Below are 20,328 nucleotides of genomic sequence, written 5' to 3'. Positions count from 1 at the left end.
CCAACTCTTTGTGACCCCATAGACTGCAGCACACCAGGCTTCCCTGTCCTTCACCATCTCCCGGAGCTCGCTCAAACTCGTGTCTATTGAGTCAGTGATGCCATCCAACCACCTTATCCTCTATGGTCCCCTTCTCCTCCCACCTTCAATCTTTCCCAGCATCAGGATCTTTTCTAATGAGTTGGTTCTTCGCATCAGGTGGCCGAAGTATTGGAGTTTCAGCTTCAACATCAGTCCTTCCAATGAACACTCAGGACTGATCTCCCCTAGGATGGACTGGTTGGATCTCCTTGCAGTCCAAGGGACTCTCAACAGTCTTCTCCAACATCACAGTTCAAAAGCACCAATTCTTCAGTGCTCAGCTGTCTTTATGGTCCAACTCTCACATCCATACATGACAAGGGTGGAAGCAGGGAGAACAAAAGGAAAACGGTGGGTGTTAAATCCTCTCTACGACTGGAAATGAAAGAGTGTCTAAACTGATGGGTCAAAAAACAGAAATCTGGGACTTCCCTGGTGGTCCAGTCGTTAAGAACCCTCCAACCAATGCAGGGGACACCAGTTCAATCCCTGGTCCAGGAAGTTTCCATACAACTAAGCCCGAATGCCCCAAGTCCTGAACCCACATGTTGTTACTACTGAAGCCCACGCTCAAGAGCCTGTGATCCACGAGAAGCCACTGCAATGAGAAGAGCAGGCACCGCACTGCAATGAGAAGAGTAGCCCCACTCCCTGCAATGAGAGAAAGCTCGTGCACAGCAATGAGGACCCAGCTTAGCCAAAAACAGTAAAAATAATAAAATAATGCAATTAAAAGAAATGCAAACTTCATTAGCATGATTACAATTAGTTTTTTAAAAAGCAAAGAACAAAAGAAACAGAAATGTAACTATTACAGAAAGTTTAAAATATAATCAACTGCATTAGGGAACAAAACTGTACCTCCTAGAAATCAAAGTGCTGGGGCCGGTAGAAAATACAATGACCTGAATTTCTTATCTACTAGGGAGTCAAGCAACAGATACTGTTTAGAATTGAAAGAAAAGTCAAGACATAGAAAGATATGCTTTTTTTTTTGACTTTTGGAATTAACCTAAAAAAAAACCTAAAGAGAACCCTCATTAAAGGCAGTAATATCAGGATTTAAGAAAGAAATTTTTTTAAAAACATTTTCTGCCCTTTCATTTAAAAAAAGAATCAAAGAAAAAGATGAAAAAAAGAAATAAGAAATTTTAAAATATTAAACCATTTCCAACTGGGGGAAAAAAAGTCAAATAATGTCTAAGGTCATACAGTTGAAATCTATGCATCCCCAATCAAAAAAAAAAAAAAAGCTCTTCATCTAGATCTGATTTTTACTGACTTATATGAATAATCATATGGAGAGCTCTAAATGTCTGTTAAGTTAATATTATTCTCTGAAGTCACACATTAAAAAAAAAACCTTTGTTTCAAAAAAATTTAGGGAAATTGGCATGCCACTAGAGGATGCAAAATGAACATTCATATAGGATAGTTTAGACTATGACACCAATTGATTTCATATCACATTTACTCCAATTGTGAATTTCTTAAATTCAGATTCCTGAATAAAAAGTCTAGCTATCAGGACAACTCAATAGGGAAAGAATTTTTAACAAATCGTCCTGGGAAAACTGGATATCCACATGCAAAGGAAATTTTATCTCCACCTCACACCATAAACAAAAAATACCTCAAAACGGATAAACCATCTATATGTAAAAATTAAAACTATAAACTCTAGATGAAAACAGGAATAAATCTTTGACACTCCATAAGGCAATGCCTTCTTAGATTTGACATCAAAAGCACAAGCAACAAAGAACAGATAAAATTCAAAACATCTGTGCTTCAAAGTATGTAACAAAGAAAATGAAGTACAGTCCACAAAAAGGAAAAAGATACTTGAAAACCATATTATCTGACAAAGAACTTATACCTCAAATATATAAAGAACATAAACAACAATAAAAAAATCAAATAACCCAATTTAAAAAACGGGCAAAAGGCTTGGATAGATTTTTTTCCAAAGAAGATATACAGATAGCCAATAAGCACATGAAAACATGCTCAACATCGAGTCACCAGGAAAATGTGAACCAAAACCACAAGATACCACTTCACATCCATGAGGTCAAGTATGTGGAGAAATCATAACATATATATTTCTGGTAGGAATGAAAAATGGTGTAGCAGTTGGAAAAAGAGTTGGACAGTTTCTTAAGAACTTAAGAGTTACCACATGACCCAGCAACTACGTTCTTAGGTGTCTATCCAAGAAAATCAAAAACATTATGTCCACACAGGACTTATACACTTAGAGATGAATGCTCACACTAATCAAAATGTGGAAATCACCCAAATATACATAAACTCATGAAAGAACAAACAAAATGTGGTATATTTCATACAACAGAATATTATTCAACCATAAAAAAGAAAGAAGTACTGATACATGCTACAATAACAAACCTGGAAAGATTATATGTTAAGTCAAAGAAATCACATGATTCTTTCCAAGAAAGGCCACATGTGACACTGTGTTACTAGGAAATGTCCAGAATAGGCCAATCCATAGAGCCAAAGTGGACCAGTAGATGCTGAGGGCTGGGAGAAGGAGAACGCAGGAAGGGACTGACAGTGACATGGGTTTCTTTGGGGTGACGAAAATGTCCTGAAACGCAATAGTGGTGATGGGTGCACAACTTTGCAAACTGACCACAAGCACTAACGGCTGGGTTTTACGGTAGGACAATTACAGTGCAAGAAAAAAAAATGCTTTAATAGCTAAGATCCATTTCAGGAAAACAAAGGCACAAACGTTGACAAAAGACAAACATCTGGAGGATCTAATGGTTAGAAAAATGTCACCTTCATCAGATTAAATATTCATGTATACCAGAGAGATGGTGCTGACCTAAGGAGCACACACACACAAAAAGGTCTACTACAGCTAAGAATACCTTGGTTTACTATGAAAAATTATCTATTTCACTTTAAATTAAATATCTGGTTTTGAATCTGCTTTCATCAACATGATCTCAAATGGAAGCCCTCCTGGAAATTGAGTTGTGTCCACTAGTAACCTCTTTGAGTTACATGGTGGATTCTGTTACATCTATTGTATGTATTAGTCTACTTCTTGGCCCAATAGATGGGAACTTGGAGGGATGAGGACCTCTAACCTCAACACCCTCCTTCCCCTTTCCATTCTCCCTCTGTATCCAACAGCACCCAAAGGTACCAGGATGGCAAGTAAGGAACCAAACACTCAAGTCTTTTAGGCAGAACATCTTCTGTTATAGAATTACTTAAGCCTTAAGTTAAGCCTCTGAGTAGACCTTCTGTGTCTGGTATACTAATATCTATTAAGTTATAATCACTGGCTCTTTCACTAGATTCTTGCAAACACGTTCACTCTCATTCTCTGACACACAAAAGATAACTCTCAGTGCACAAAAGGAAGGGGATGAGGAATACATAAGACAACCTTAAAAAAAAAGTTACTACAGTAGATCCCACTCCACCCGCAACCTTGGGAGAAGTGCGAAGAGTACGCTGACCAGGTTAAATCGTAGCAGGGACCTTTTTAGGGAGCGCACCAGTAGCGTACTGAAATTACACAACTGGAGAAGACAAGGGGAGAAAAGGTGCTCTGGCTGAAGAGGTGAAGGACTTCAGACGACAACTATCCTGCCTCTCCTCCACCACTGCGCTTGCCTCCTGGAGGCTATTCTGGAGGAAGAAAGCAGGACAGCAGCGGTGACAAAGATCCAGGCCACCAGACTGCCTGAGCGTGTTCCAGATTAATTCACAACTAGGTAGTTAATTCACAAACTATTAGGGTGGCACAAAAGTAGCTCCGGTTTTGGACCATGAATTTTAAGTCATTAGGCTCAAATACATCTTTATTAATCAAAATAGGAATCATCACAACCAACAATCAATGTTTGCCAATGAGAAATAAGTTTGTTTATTTCTGCAGCATAAATATCCATGCTCCAGGATTCAACGAACTCTTGGAAAGCATTTTCTGCCTCCTGCTGGTTGCAGAAGCATTTTCCCTGCAAAAAGTTGTCGAGATGCTTGAAGAAAACAAGCGTACAAAAGGGTAGTCGGTTGGCAAGCGGTAGTCAGGTGAATATGGCAGATAAGGCAAATCTTCATAGCCCAATCCGTTCAACTCTTAAACGTTGGTTTTACGACGCGCAGTTGGGCGCTGTCGTGGAAACTGGGCCGGTTCTGTTGCCCAACGCCGGCTGCAGGCGCTGCAGTTTTCAGTGCGTCTCATTGATTTGCTGAGCATACTTCTCAGATGTAATGGTTCTGCAGGGATTGAGAAAGCTGCAATGGATCAGACAGGCAGCAGACCCCCAGACAGTGACCCTGACCTTCTTTTGATGTAAGTTTGGCTTTAGGAAGTGCTATGGAGCTTCTCGGTTCATCCACTAAGTTGGCTGCCAGTTGTTGTATAAAATTCACTCGTCATTGCACGTCACAATCCAACTGAGAAACCTTTCATTACTCTTTAGTAGAATAACAGATGACAACATTTTTCAAAACGATGATTTTTTTTGATTTGCGGTCAGCTCGTGCAGCACCCACTAACAGAGCTTCATCACCTCTCCAATTTGCTTCAAATGCTGAACGACCATAGAGCGGTCGATGCTGAGTTCTTCAGCAACTTCTTGCATACTTGTAGGAGGATCAGCTTCAAGGATTGCTCTCAGTTGGTCGTTGTCTACTTCTGCCGACCGGCCACTGCCCTCCTCGTTTTCAAGGCTCCCTTCTCCTTTGCCAAACTTCCTGAACAAGCACCGCACTGTACGCTTGCTGGGAGTTGCCTGACCCAGTGTGCTGTTGATGTTGCAAGTTGCCTCTGATGCTTTATGACCAATTTTGAATTCAAATAACAAAAACTGTTCGAATTTGCTTTTTGTCTAACATTATTTCTATAGTCTAAATAAATATAAAATAAACAGCAAGTAATAGTCATTAGCAAAAAAAATACAGCAAGAAATACATATTAAAATGATGTATAGCACAACATTCAAGAACATATTCCAGTATCAAACGTCAAAGTTCAACAAAGAAAAACCACAATTACTTTTGCACCAACCTAATAAATCACAACCTCCTAACAACATAAACACTTTCAACAAGCAACAGTTGAACTGAATAAATCCTTCTCTGACACATTTACAATCAAATCTCAGACCCGCCAGAGACGCTGGGAGGGTGCAAACAAAACCCTGTGCGCAGGAGAATGGAGGGAAAGGAGCAGTGACCCCCCACACACACACAGGAGACTGAGCCAGACCTGCCTCTGAGTGTGTGAGGGTCTCCTGTGGAAGCCCAGGTCAGCAGCTACCCGCCGCAGGGACAGGGGCTCTGACTGCAGACCTGGGAGGTGCGGCAAGTGGCAGAAGTCCTCCTGGAGGAGGTCACCATGAGACCAGCCACAGATAAGCCAAGCAGACAACCCACAAACTGGAGAACAATCGTAACAAAGAAGTTTCTCGTGCTGTTGCAAAAGTTCTAGGGCCCACAACAGATTTCCTAGCCTGGGGTTCGGGCAAAAGGACTGAGAACCCCCAGGGAATTTGAATTTGAAGGCCAGTGGGATTTGATTACAGAATTTCCACAGGACTTGGGAAACAGACTCCTGGAGGATACAATAAAACCTCATGCCCACCAGGACCCAGGAGAAAGGAGCAGTGACCCCACAAAAGACTGAGCCAGACTTCCCCACAGGTGTCCGGGAGTCATGGGTTGATTCCCGGAGGAGTCGTGGGTCGACAGTGGCCTGCCGCGGGGTCAGGGGCACGGACTACAACAGTCCTGGGAGCCGCAGTGTGCTGGCATAGGTCTTTTTGAAGGAGATGGTCATTATCACCATTATCCCTACCATAGTTTGGCCTCAGGCCAAACTACAGGGAGGGAACACAGCCCCACCCATTAACAGAAAATTGGATTAAAGGTTTACTGAGCATGGCCTTACCCACCAGAGCAAGACCCAATTTCCCCCCACAGCCAGTCCCTTTCATCAGAAGCCTGCACAAGCCTTTTATTCTCATCCATCAGAGGGCAGAATGAAAACCACAATCACAGGAAACTAACCAAACTGATCACATGGACCACAGCCTTGTCTAACTCAATCAAACTATGAGCCATGCCACGCAGGGCCACCCAAGGTGGAAAGGTCACGATGGAGAGTTCTGACAATACACGGTCCACTGGAGAAGGGAACGGTAAACTACATCAGCATTCTTGCCTTGAGAAGCCCATGAACAGTATGAAAAGGCATAAAGATAGTAGGACACTGAAAGATGAACTCCCCAGATCAGTAGGTGCCCAGTAAACTGAAGAAGAGCAAAGAAACAGCTCCAGAAGGAATGAAGAGGCTGAGCCAAAGTGGAAACAACGCCCAGTTGTGGCTGTGTCTGGTGGTGAAAAGAAAGTCCAGCGCTGTAAAGAACAACATTGCATAGGAACCTGGAATGCTAGGTCAATGATCAAGGTAAACTCAGTTCAGTTCAGTTCAGTCGCTCAGTAGCGTACGACCCTTTGCAACACCACGGACTGCAGCAGGCCAGTCTTCCCTGTCCATCACCAACTCCAGGAGCTTACTCAAACTCATGTCCATCGAGTCGGTGATGCCATCCAACCACCTCATCCTCGGTCGTCCCCTTCTCCTCCCGCCTTCAATCGTTCCCAAAATCAGGGTCTTTTCCAGTGAGTCAGTTCTTTGCATCAGGTGGCCAAAGTATTGGAGTTTCAGCTGCACCATCAGTCCTTCCAATGAATATTCAAGAATGATCTCCTTTAGGATGGACTGATTGGATCTCCCTGCTGTCCAAGAGACTCTCAAGAGCCTTCTCCAACACCACAGTTCAAAAGCATCAATCTTCAGCACTCAGCTTTCTTTACAGTCCAACTCTCAAATTCGTACATGACTACGGGAAAACCCACAGCTTTGACTAGATGGACCTTTGTTGGCAAGGCAAACTGGAAGTGGTCCAACAGGAGATGGCAAGAGTGAACATAATATTATAGTAATCAGTGAACTAAAATGGACTGTAATCAGCAATTTTAATTCAGATGACCGTATCTACTACTGTTGTCAAAAATCCCTTAGAAGAAATGAAGTAGCCCTCCTAGTCAACAAAAGAGTACGATGCAGTACTTGGGTGCTACCTCAAAAACAACAGAATGATCTCTGTTCGTTTCCAAAGCAAACCATTCAACATCACAGTAATCCAAGACCACGCCCCAACCGCTAATGCCGAAGAAGCTGAAGTTGAAAGGTTCTATGAAGACCTAACGGAGAAGGCAATGGCACCCCACTCCAGTACTCTTGCCTGGAAAATCCCATGGACGGAGGAGCCTGCTAGGCTGCGGTCCATGGGGCCGCTGAGAGTCGGACACGACTGAGCGACTTCACTTTCACTTTTCACTTCATGCATTGGAGAAGGAAATGGCAACCCACTCCAGTGTTCTTGCCTGGAGAGTCCCAGGGACGGGGGAGCCTGGTGGGCTGCCGTCTATGGGGTCGCACAGAGTCGGACATGGCTGAGGTGACTTAGCAGCAGCATAGCATAGCATGAAGACCTAACCATTCAACATCACAGTAATCCAAGTCTATGCCCCAACCACTAGTGCCAAAGAAGCTGAATTTGAATGGTTCTATGCAGACCTGTAAGACCTAGAACTAACACTCAAAAAAGATATCCTTTTCATCACAGGAGAATGGAATGCAAAAGTAGGAAGTCAGGAGATACCTGGTCTAACAGGCAAGTTTGGCCTTGGAGTACAAAATGAAGGGCAAAGGTTAACAGAGTTCTGCCAAGAGAACACACTGGTCATAGCAAACACCGTCTTCCAACAACACAAGAGAAGACTCTACACATGGACATCACCAGGTGGTCAACACCGAAATCAGACTGATTACATTCTTTGCAGCCAAAAATGGAGAAGCTCTATACAGTCAACAAAAACAAGATCAGGAGCAGACTGTGGCTCAGATCATGAACTCCTTATTGCCAAATTCAGACTTAAATTGAAGAAAGTAGGGAAAACCACTAGTCCATTCAGGTATGACCTAAATCAAATCCCTTACGATTATACAGTGGAAGTGACAAATAGATTCAAGGGATCAGATCTGATAGAGTGCCTGAAGAACTATGGACAGAAGTTGGTGATATTGTAGAGGAGGCAGTGATCAAAACCATCCCCAAGAAAAAAGAAATGCAAAAAGGCAAAATGCTTGTCTGAGGAGGCCTTACAAATAGCTGAGAAAAGAAAAGCGAAAAGCAAAGGGAAAAAGGAAAAATGTACCCATCTAAATGCAGAGTTCCAAAGAATAACAAGGAAAGATAAGTAAGCCTTCCTCAGCAATCAATGCATAGAAATAGAGGAAAACAATAGAATGGGAAAGACTAGAGATCTCTTCAAGAAAACTAGAGATACCAAGGGAACATTTCATGCAAAGATGGGTACAATAAAGGACAGAAATGGTATGGACCTAACAGAAGCAGAAGAGATTAAGAAGAGATGGCAAAAATACACAGAACTGACCTTAATGACCCAGATAACCACAATGGTATGATCACTCATCTACAGCCAGACATCCTGGAGTGTGAAGTCAAGGGGGCCTTACGAAGCATCACTACAAACAAAGCTAGTGGAGGTGACAGAATTCCAGTTGAGCTATTTCAAATTCTAGAAGATGATGCTGTGAAAGCGCTGCACTCATTATGCCAGCAAATTAGGAAAACTCAGCAGTGGCCACAGGACTGGAAAAGGTCAGTGTTCATTCCAATCCCAAAGAACGGCGATATCAAAGAATGTTCCAACTACCACACAATTTCACTCATTTCACATGCTAGCAAAGTAATGCTCAAAATTCTCCAAGCTAGGCTTCAATAGTACGTGAACCGAGAACTTCCAGATGTTCACGCTGGATTAAGAAAAAGCAGGGGAACCAGAGATCAAACTGACAACGTCCATCGATCATGGGAAATGCAAGGGAATTCCAGAAGAACATCTATGTCTGCTTCATTGACTATATTAAAGTCTTTGACTGTGTGGATCACAACAAATTGTGGAAAATTCTTAAAAGATAGTAATACCAGACCACCTAACTGCCTCCTGCGAAACCAGTATGCAGGTCAAGAAGCAACAGTGAGAACCAGACATGGAACAGACTGGTTCCAAATTGGGAAAGGAGTACATCAAGGCTGTATACTGTCACCCTGCTTATTTAACTTACATACAGAGTATATCATGCGAAATGCTGGCTGGATGAAGCACAAGCTGGAATTAAGAAATATCAATAACCTCAGCTAGGCAGATGACACCACCCTTATGACAGAAAACAAAGAGGAACCAAAGTGCCTCTTCATGAAGGTGAAAGAGGAGTGAAAAAGCTGGCTTAAAACTCAACATTCAAAAAATGAAGATCATGGCATCCGGTCCCATCACATCATGGCAAATAGATGGGAAAATAATGTAAACAGTGACAGACTTTATTTTCCTGGGCTCCAAAATCACTGCAGAAGGTGACTGCAGCCATGAAATTAAAAGACTCTTGCTCCTTGGAAGAAAAGCTGTGACAAACCCAGATAGTGTATTAAAACGCAGAGGCATTATTACCTTGCTGACCAACGCCCATACAGTCAAAGCTAGTTGTTCCAACAGTCACGTATGGATGTGAGAGTTGGACCAGAAAGAAGGCTGAGTGCCGATGCTTTCGAACTGTGATGTTGAAAAAGACTCGAGAGTCCCTTGGACTGCAAGGAGATCAAACTAGTCATTTCTGAAGAAAATCAATCCTAAATATTCATTAGAAGGATTGATGCTGAAGCTGAAGCTCCAATATTTTGGCCACGTGACGCAAAGAGCCAACTCACTGGAAAAGACCTTGCTGCTGGGAAAGACTGAAGGCAGGAGATGGGGACGACAGAGGAGTGGCTGGCTAGATGGCATCACCGATTCATCACCGACATGAATTTGAGCAAATTCTGGGAGATGGTGAAGGACAGGGAAGCCTGGCGTGCTGCAGTCCATGGGGTTGAAAGAGTCGGACACGACTGAGCGACTGAACAACAGCACCTTGAAAGCTTCTAACACATGATGCATTATTGTAATCATCTTTGTTTGTTGCTGTTGTTTAGTTGCTCAGTCCTGTCTCACTCCTTGTGAACAGAGACCGTAGCCCTCCAAGCACCTCTGTCCATGGGATTCGCCAGGCAAGAATACTGGAAATGGGTAGCCATTTCCTGCTCCAGGGGATCTTCCAACCCAGGGACTGACCTGGCATCTCATGCATTGGCAGGCTTCTTTACCACTGAGTCATCTGGGAAGCCCACTGTGACCCTCATCTCCTGGCTTAAGTGCTCAGCCAATCAGATCCTCTCTCCCCTAAGAACTGAAGGGAGTGTGCTGGTATTCTGCTGGTCCTCTGAACTGCAAGAGGCAAAATGTAGGGATGCCACACTCTGCCATGACTGGACAAGAATTCTAGTACTGGCCCACAAGGCAGTCTCAAAAACTGAAATTGTCAGGCAGCCTCTTAAGGGTCTACAGGAGTGGCCCCATCAAATGACGCCCCTCCCCCAAGAAAAGCAAAGGTACAGGAGTCACTGAAGCACAGTGAGGTCTAAATTCCCAAAATTCCTTCCCCAAATTCTGGACCTTCTGTACAGGAGACACCAGCATTAGCCAGCAGTGACCTGCTCTTGTGACATGGGCTTCTAGGAAGTGGCCCTGAGTCATAATGGACAAAGATAAAGGAAATCTTCTGAGCGGCATTATGAGCCAAACATGCAACATTCAGGTCTGCTGGCCATTTCCTCTATAGCCAAGAATTTAGGCAACAAACCAATGCCTGTGATTTTTCCCCATCCGTGAATTTACTTCACTATCCCTCTGATCATCAGAATATACTCTGATTCAGAATACACTCTGATTCAGAAACCATTTAGAAAACACTTAATGTGTCTTCCTCTTTTCCTCCTTTCTAATTCGATTTTTAGCCAGTTGTCTGGTTTTCCCCTCAATATTATGTCATATAAGCAGGGTATCATTGTTTAGCATTCAATTTAGTTCACAGAGTGCAGGAGGACAGGTAGGGGACACCCCATGGACCTGAAGGAAACTGGACAGAGCAGTACAGCTTAGACTCTTAGGAGCGCTGACTCTGAAGTTAGACCTAAGTTAAAAATCCCAGGTCTTCCCAGTATCAAGCTGTGCGACTTCCGTCTGGTTATTCAACCACTCTGGGCCTCACTTTTTGTGAGAACTATTTAAATAAGTATGAATGTAAAGTTCTGAAACTAGAGCCAGGCACATAATAAGCACTTTATTATAATGGATATCTGCCACCATCATCAAGGTTTGCAACGAGGAGTCGGGAGAGCTACAGCACATCTTTAAGTGCAAACGATGCTATTAAGCAGTATGGCAAAATCTGGGGTGATAACTCAGCGTTTGCATAGCTCATACCCTCCTCACTTCTGAAAATTTTCCTGTTTCCTAAGGCAACCTGTCGGGAAGGGGCCATCTTCTAGCAAGTGTAGGAAGCAAAGACAACTAATTTACAGAAAAAAAAAAATGATGAAGATGACCCACAAAATAAAATGGGAGAGAAGAGAGGGCTGAGGGCTGGAGACGAGAGTGGAGGGAGGTAAGGAGAGATAAAGACAGAAAGAGAAAAATCTTGGTTTTCAACCACTTTCCAGTTTCTGGTTCAACTGCAACCTATAAGCACTGACTGCCTTTTCTGCCCTCCACTGTTGTTCAGTTGATAAGCCATGTCCTACTCTTTTGCAATCCCGTGGACTGGAGTCTGCCAGGCTCCTGTGTCCATGGGATTTCCCAGGCAAGAATACTGGAGTGGGCTGCCATTTCCTTCTCCAAGGGATCTTCCTGACCCAAGGATAGAACCCGCATCTCCTGCACTGCAGATGGGTTCTTTACCACTGAGCCACCAGGGAAGCCCTTTTTGCCTTTCACCAATAAATTCTCCACTTTTTATTAAGCTGTGACCAACATTTGTAAAAGTCTAACACAAGTCTTGGGAAAGTTTTCATCAACAACAACAACAAAAAAAGCTTAGAAGAGGACAAGTTACATATACCCATTAGTACACAAAAACTAAGACAATATTGCAGATACAAATAACCACAAACTTCAGTATCCTCAATCCACTCTACATCTAATGCATTAATTTACAGATGAGGCTCAGGCCTTGTTGTTTCAAAAGCTCTACAGGTGTTATTAGCTCTACAGCTGAGACTCACCCTTACACTTAACCATATGAACACCCTTTACCTAGTATCAGGTTCTCTGTATAAACTAGCATAGTGCATAAAACGTATTAACATACTTTTCACTGGGAATTAAGTAATTTTTGAAACAGCTGGAGAGAAAATGGCAGGCACTATTCAAACCAAAACAATTTACCTTTAGATCAGAGCCATGAATACGTTCTTTTGCCGATGTTCACCAAACCAGCCAGGTAACCCGCCAACATCCCTTCCCCCAATACACCCCACTCCCAAATTCCGTAATAAACATACACACTGAATCTTTTGCCAGATTCCACTTTCTTATTCTGAAAAAGTAACGCTAACAACACATGTCTATGTTGTGCAAACTGATCGCAGTTTAAAGTTTCTATTCATCACTTCTTTGAAGACTATTTATTTTTTAATCAGATTTCCCTCCTTAAGAATCTTATTTATGCCGTCAGTAACTCAACAGTCCATAACAAAAAAAAAAATTCTGGCTCGTTTATCACAATTCTGTCTCAGGGCTTTGAAGGTTATCAGCTTCGGGGAAAAAAAAAAAAATATATATATATATATATATTTTCCATTCTAACCGCAACACAGCCCATTTCAAACCTCTACTTTACAATACAAGCGTATCAACAATAAAGTTATGACCTTGTTCTCATGACAACACAGAGTTTGCGGAGTTCTTACCCATAGTACTAAGAAAAACACCAACGTTTAAGGCCGATGACGAAAGGCAGGATTCCCAAAAGACGACGCTCCTCTCCAAGACGTGCAAGGAGCACTGGTGGGAGGAAGGGGCCTTTCTCGTGACAGATCGTCCTGAACAGCAGCATCACCCCAAGGAGAGAGAGAATTCTAAAAGCAACTTCACGTTTCCGAAAACAGCCTCCCACTCAAGTGAGTGGCCCGGAGACTAAGGAATCGCCAGACACGTACACCCCTCGCGAAGGTGGAAAAGCAAACCCTACTCCCGACTTCATCCCTTAAAATAAATGAGGGAAGTTGGGTCCCCACGAGCCCCTGGCGGGAGCGGCCGCGACCCCTCGCGCCAGGTGTGCGTACCCCCGACGGACCCCACGGGTCGGCTCACCCTGGGCCCCAGGGCCCGCCACCCCTGCGCGGCCCGCGCGTCCTCCGCTGCCGAGCGCTCCCCCCACGGCCGCGCGGGCGTCTGCTCGGACGCCGGCCAGGCTCGGGGCTCCGGGCTCCGCCAACCGCTCCCCGCGAAACAAGAAGGTGGCAGCCGGCGACGTTGCGGTTTCCCCGCCTCCCCTCCCCTCCCCTCCCCTCCCCTCCCCCGCGGCCTCCGCTCTCCACTCCCGCGCCCCCGCTTACCCTCAACTCCTCGAAATCCGCCATTTTATACCACCCGCGGGCGCCGCCGCCTCTGCCGCCACAGCACCCCCGCCCGCTGCCGCCAACAACGCCGCCGCCACCACGGCCGCCGCCGCCGCCTCCAGCACCATCCTGCACTGGGGGCCGCTAAAGACGCCGCGGCCGCCGCCGCCGCTGCCGCCGCCGGGCCCGTCACGTGATGAGCGCTGGAGCCCCGCCCCCCGGCGAGCGCGGCCCCGCCCACCCAGCCCACAGCCTTCCGCCCGCGTCTTCCGCCCGCGCGCCGGCCCTCCCCGCGCCGCGCTGTCCTCGCCCGCTGGTCCCCGCCCTCTCCCGCGGCCTGCCCGCCTTCCCGCACGCCTTCCGGCCAAGCCGGGCCGGTCGCCGTCCAGCTCTCTGCCCTCGGTCCCCGGCGTGGATGCCAGGCGCCAGTTCCTGAAGCGCTGTGGAGACTGCAGCGTTACCGGAGGGCCTGGGCGAAGGGAGTGACGGAGAAGAGGAGGTGGCCTGGGACTCGTGACTGGAACATTTCGGGAAAATTCTTACGGGGCCCTTCTACACGGTGGCTGTGGACAGAGAGGTCCACCCAAAATAAAGGCATCCCCTGGGTTAGTTGCGGCGGAACAACCTAAACGTGGATGTTGGATAAACTATTGTTCCCATCTCATGGTGCAGGGTTGGTAAGACCTCTTTGGGTTGCCAATTGCCTCAAAGTGCTAACATGGCTAGTTCTTTCTGACTTTGAAGGGCGACTGAATGTCAAGGATTGCAGAATTGAGCGAGTTGGGGGAGGGTAGTTGGAGAAGTGAAATAGGAGCGCGCCCAGAAGTGCCCTGATAGAGAGGGGTCAGGGAAATCAGATAGGTGGGAAAGATGAAATGCCAGAGGCAGAGATGAAGGAAGTTTCACCTCACCCTTGAAGTGCTGACCAAGGATGAGACAAGGTGCTGAGTCAAGCTGGTCAGAAATTCGCTGGACCAAATCTGGGATTCAGATTTCCTTGAAGAGGTGGATGAAGCCCATTTCAGACACCTAATGTTGACCCCTGGACCAAAAATAGTTTTCCAGTCTGACTTTTCACCTAATTCCTCATCGTTCAGATCTCAGTTTAAGTATCATTCTTTCAGAAAGACCTCTTAAACCCACATGGCGCTTGTGCTGTTCTTAGTCGTTCAGTCATGTCCGACTCTGCGACCCCTATGGACGGTAGCCCCGCAGGCTCCTCTATCCATAGGGATGCTCCAGGCCAGAATACTGGAGTGGGTTGTCATGGCTCCGCCAAGGGATCTTCCCAACTCAGGGATCGAGCTCTGGTCTCGCGCAATGTGGGCGGGTTCTTTACCACCTGAGCTGCCGGCGCCATTTTCTTTCAGATCCCTCTCTGACCGCTCATAGGACCGGAACCTTTCCCTCCTGATGTTTTTACATGGTAATTGTGTAGGTCTCTGTGTAATTATTATATAAATAATTATTGTTTACCTTTTTTTCCTTTAAAATGTTTTTAAACCCACGGGGGAACCTGGTGGGCGGCCATCTATGGGGTCGCACAGAGTCGGACACGACTGAAGCGACTTAGCAGCAGCAGACTGTAATAACTGACAGATGCCTGAAAAATTGTTGTCCTCCTATTTGTTTAGTGAGTAAAAGAATGAACAGTATCAGACTAGCTGCTGCTAAGTAGCTTCAGTCATGTCCAACTCTGTGCGACCCCATAGACCGCAGCCCACCAGGCTCCCCCGTCAAAACTAAGTCAAACTGGTGGAATTCTGGCTTTCCACCATTGATTTTTGTGGTCTCAGTTTGACTTAGTTTTGATTTTGGCTTATTCATCTTAGGCCTTGATTTCCACCTCAGAGTTTAACATTGTTCAACAGACATTTAAGTGAAGGCCTATGTGGGCTAGGATCTTTAGGGGAATATATGAATAGAATACAATACAGCCCTTCCACCAAGGCACTTAAAACCCACAAGAGGCACTGACACGCAAAACCAAGAAAAGCCACGCTACAATTGCTGAAATGTTCATTGTAGGGTTGGGTAGCTTTGCCTGCAAAGAGTCTAGATGCTGTCTTAGACTGGCCTAAACCACTACTTGGTCTCACCAGGCCAGATTACTAATTGGGCATCTGTCCTAAACTATACTCCCTAATATTAATTCAATATTTGTTTAAAGGAAAGGCTGAATGGTAATGGGTAAAAAGCAAGTCTCTTTTTACTGTCATGAACAATTTAGCTCTGATCCAAATTTGTAAATCCTACTCATCAAAAGAAATCTCTGCACTTGGTTGGATATAACTTCTTTGTAGTGTGACATAATACATCCATGGATGAGACTTGAGGAAGGAGGTAAGTACCAAAGTCTCACCGTTACTGTAGACCACATACCTAACTACCACACCTGCCACATGTAGAACTGTTCCCCTAGAGGAATTCCATTTAATACAATTTTCTCCTCATTATATTTTTAAGTGATTAAATATGTTAACACTGTTTATGGATTGAGGTTCTAGGCAGTTACCTGGCTGGACCACCCCCTTTATCTAGCTCCCATTAAAAACATAAGTATTGTAATTAAAGTTTCCTAAGTTTATACTACACAGACTCAAAAGTCTCACAAGTAGCTTTTCCACATATTAGCTGTCTTAACTATGGCAAAGTCTCAACTCCGTTTTTCTAATCTATTCTAGACCTCAGGATGTTGAAGAATTAAGTGAGATCAGGAATTTTACTATACTTTATAAACTTACCTTTGATAGGTGATTGTTTTTGTATTTAAACAGCTGATAAGCACACACCAAAAAAAGTATTAAGCACTTAAATATCTATATGATATATTCTAGTACTTTAGAAAAGAATATTCTTTTCTAGTTGGATGATGCATGAGATACTGAATTTACTTTCCAAGCACCTGTCTTAATCCTTTCCCTGCCTATCTGTACATCCATCAGTCTCTTGATCTCAGTATCTCTCATTTGGTTTCCATTGACTTCTTCATTTTTCCCTGTATCTGTATTCAAGGCTCCTACATAGTTTCAAGCCACCTTTCCTTGCCAAGCGCACATCTATTTTAATCAGATTTCTTCACACCTTTTGCATTCTGCCTTAGCCTTTACTGAACAGTAGGAAAAGAAAATAAACAATGAATTTATATTTTATATTCCCATTTTTAACACAAAATTTGAAAGCATAACACGATAAATATACTTTCTAACAAGATTCAGCAATTACTAATATTTGAACAGTTTTTATTAAGGTATAGATAACATAGGTAAACCCTCGTATCTTAAGTGAACTATTCATTTAGTTTTGAAAAATGTTTATCAAGACACAGCACTTTCATCACCCCAGAAAATTCCCTCCTACTCCTTCTCAGTCAAACTTCCCACCAGAAATAACCAATGATCTGATTTCTAATACTGTAGAGAGAATTTTCAAATGAGACAAACTTCTTTATTTTAAAATGCTGTCATAACCTCAGTGCCAAAACCAGACAAAAATTAATTATCCTACCTAACATATAAGCAGATTTTATCCCAGTAATGCAAGGATGGTTTTACCCTAGCTTATATGTTAGAGACTTGGTAACTTGGTACAACTCAACAACCGAGAACAAAATTCTGGATTTAGAAAATCATTAGCAAGTGCCAAAAGTAAAGCGTTATCCAGACAAAATCCTAGAAGGCAATATTCCAGACATTTAAACTGAACATTTATCCTAAGGAATTTGACAATCCAAAAGTAAAATCTATAAACTGGGACTTCCCTGGTGGTTCAGTGGTGAATCCACCTGCCAATACAGGAGAAAAGAATAGCGGGTTAAATCCCTGTGTCAGGAAGATCCCTCAGAGAAGGAAATGGCAACTCCCACTCTGGCATTCTTGCCTGGAAAATCCCATGGACAGAGGAGCCTGGCGGGCTGCAGTCCATGGAATTGCAGAGTCAGACACCACTTAGCAACTAAACGGCAACAAACTGAAATATAACTTGCAAAGTCCAATAAACAACCCCGATATTTAATACAAGACACCACAGAGTAAAGATAAACCGGAAATGTCAGCACGTCCACAAATTGCATTCAGTTTTTCTACTAATCAGTAAATCTCACTCCTTGAATATTGAAAAATAGGTCCAGGATGGTACTCTACAGACACTGGGCATAAACAAAAATTCTCTCCAGGTAAAGATCTTATCACCCCAAACCTCAAATTAACCTACAGATAATTTTCCAAGTTAAATGACCAACACGTAATCAAAAATCAGAAAAAGACTGCAATAAAAACATGCTTACACAAGTAAGTAAATTAACAAGCAAACCTTGAAAAAAATTATAGATACTATAGAATTAAGAAGTTAAAGACCTCAATGGATAGGTTTAATAGTATATTACACATAATTTAAAAGAATAACTGGAGCATGTTAGAAGACTAGAATGAAGCTAAGGGAAACAAAAAGATGGAAAATGTGTAAGAAAATGTTAGACATAAATTTGAGACAGAAAAGATAATGTTGAAAAAGTCTACCAAATGTTTTCATTGGAGTCCTCAAAGAGCAAAAAACCAAAATGAGGCAGAAGCAATATATGACAAGATAAAATTGGAGATTTTCAGACTGATTAAAAAAAAAACACTGTGGGTAAAGGGTTAACAAAACCCTTTTCCTTTCCGCATGAAAACTTGACCTTCAGTTAATTTTCTAGCTCTTTTCACCTGGAAACATAATAGAGGTTTATGATAAAAATGACCTCTGATTAGTAAATTGCCTCTGGACCAGGAAGAACTATAAATGGTCTATGTTTATAGACCTGATGGAGCTACCATATTAAGGACTTAATGAGTTCAGTTCACCAGCAAAACACAGCAATTTTAAAGGTGTATGCGCTTAAATGACATGTCCTAATGTATCATACAGAACTACAATGAGAAGTAAAACAAAACCCCACAAGTACAGTGAAGCATTTTACCATACTATCTCAGTAATTGATACAAAAAGCAAACAAAATCATTAAAGATACAGATTTTTGGAACTGCGTAATTAGCAGATCTAACTCGGTCACTACAAATAATGTGCGTGCATGCTCAGTTGCTTCAGTCGTGTCTGACTCTGCGACCCCATGGACTGTAGCCCCACCCCCACCCCCATGCCCCAGCTCCTCTGTCCATGGGATTCTCCAGGCAAGACTACTGGAGTGGGTTTCCATGCCCTCCTACAGGTGATCTTCCCATCCCAGTGATCGAATCAGCATCTCCCACATTACAGGCGGATTCTTTACCTATTGAGCCACCTGGTAAATCTCCCACAAAGCACATACACTCAGACCCTTCTTTCCCTCCTCTGAGATAATGGATTGAGAGAAGAATATGCCTTTCTCGCTTTCAAGTAAGCCACATGCCTTGTGTGCAGCTTTATCAGAAGAATTTCACATGATTAATAAAAGACAGATGACTGTTTTTTCCTAAAGTCACCAGGAGAAATCCTTGTCCAAACACTGCAGTAGCTCCCTGCCAGGTGGGGTGTGCTGATTTGTCCCCAGGTCCCAGTTCTGATCAGACTCAACCATGTCTGTCTGAGGTGGGGCTGTGAGAAGACCCAGAATGGGACTTGCAGAAAATGCATTATTTTAAATGCATATGGAACATTTACCAACGTTGAGCATGATAGGGGAAGCCTTCTACAATTTAAAAAATTGTGATAAAATATACACAACCTAAAATTTACCATCTTAAACCCTTTCAAGTGTACAATACAGTGCCATTAAGTATAGTCACATTTTGTACAACCATCACCACCGTTCATCTCCTGAACTCCTTTCACCTTGCTAAACTGAAGCGCTATACTCACTAAGCAGTAACTCCGTATTCTCTTCTTCCCCCCAGCCCCTGACAAACACCATTCTGCTTTCTCCTTAACTTGACTCTGCTGCTGAGTCGCTTCAGTCGTGTCTGACTCTGTGCGGCCCCATAGACGGCAGCCCACCAGGCTCCCCCGTCCCTGGGATTCTCCAGGCAAGAACACTGGAGTGGGTTGCCACTTCCTTCTCCAATGCATGAAAGTGAAAAGTGAAAGTGAAGTCGCTTCCTAGCGACCCCATGGACTGCAGCCTGCAAGGCTCCTCCGTCCATGGGATTTTCCAGGCAAGAGTACTGGAGTGGGGTGCCATTGCGTTCTCTATGGAATGTCCTACTTAAGTAGAATAACACATAAAACATATCCACCTTGACTTGACTCTAGGTACCTCATATAAATGGAATTACATGGTATGTGTCTTTTTGTGACTGGCTCATCCATAATGTAGCATATGGCAAAATTTTCCACCTTAACTTTACTCTAGGTACCTCATATAAATGGAATTACATGGTATGTGTCTTTTTGTGACTGGCTCATTCATAATGTAGCATATAGCAAAATTTTCTTCTAAGGCTGAGTAATATTCCATTGTATGTGTATACCATATTCTGGTTATCCATTTATCTGTCCATGAACAATTAGGTTGTATCTTAATCAGATTGGGTTACTGAAACGACATACCACAGACTGTGTGGCTCAAACAGTTAACATTTATTTCTCGTAGTTCTGGAGGCTGGGACATATAAGATCTAGGTGCTAGCTAGCATTTGGTGTCTGATGAGGCTCCCCTTCCTGGTTTACATTTGACCATCTTCTTACTATTTCC

General features: G+C 43.6%; 1 protein-coding gene across 9 annotated transcripts in view; it reads right to left on the bottom strand.

Moving 5' to 3' along the window:
• The window catches only part of PIAS2 (protein inhibitor of activated STAT 2), a 105,663-nt gene extending 91,803 nt beyond the window's left edge, over positions 1 to 13,860 (bottom strand). For 5 of the 9 annotated variants that reach the window (XM_006075274.4, XM_006075268.4, XM_006075269.4 and 2 more), the window contains exon 1: positions 13,659 to 13,859. In XM_006075274.4, coding sequence (XP_006075336.3) covers positions 13,659 to 13,682 — 24 coding nt within the window. In that variant the 5' untranslated portion in view covers positions 13,683 to 13,859. Of the gene's footprint in view, positions 1 to 13,010; positions 13,344 to 13,658 lie in introns of those variants that run through there. The other 4 variants (XM_006075273.4, XM_006075275.4, XM_006075270.4 and 1 more) reach the window with 3 other exon arrangements.
• Between the last annotated feature and the right edge of the window lie 6,468 nt (positions 13,861 to 20,328).

This window comes from Bubalus bubalis, chromosome 22 (assembly GCF_019923935.1).
Source record: "Bubalus bubalis isolate 160015118507 breed Murrah chromosome 22, NDDB_SH_1, whole genome shotgun sequence".
Classification (NCBI taxonomy): domain Eukaryota; kingdom Metazoa; phylum Chordata; class Mammalia; order Artiodactyla; family Bovidae; genus Bubalus; species Bubalus bubalis.
This window is presented reverse-complemented; position numbering and strand designations above follow the sequence as displayed.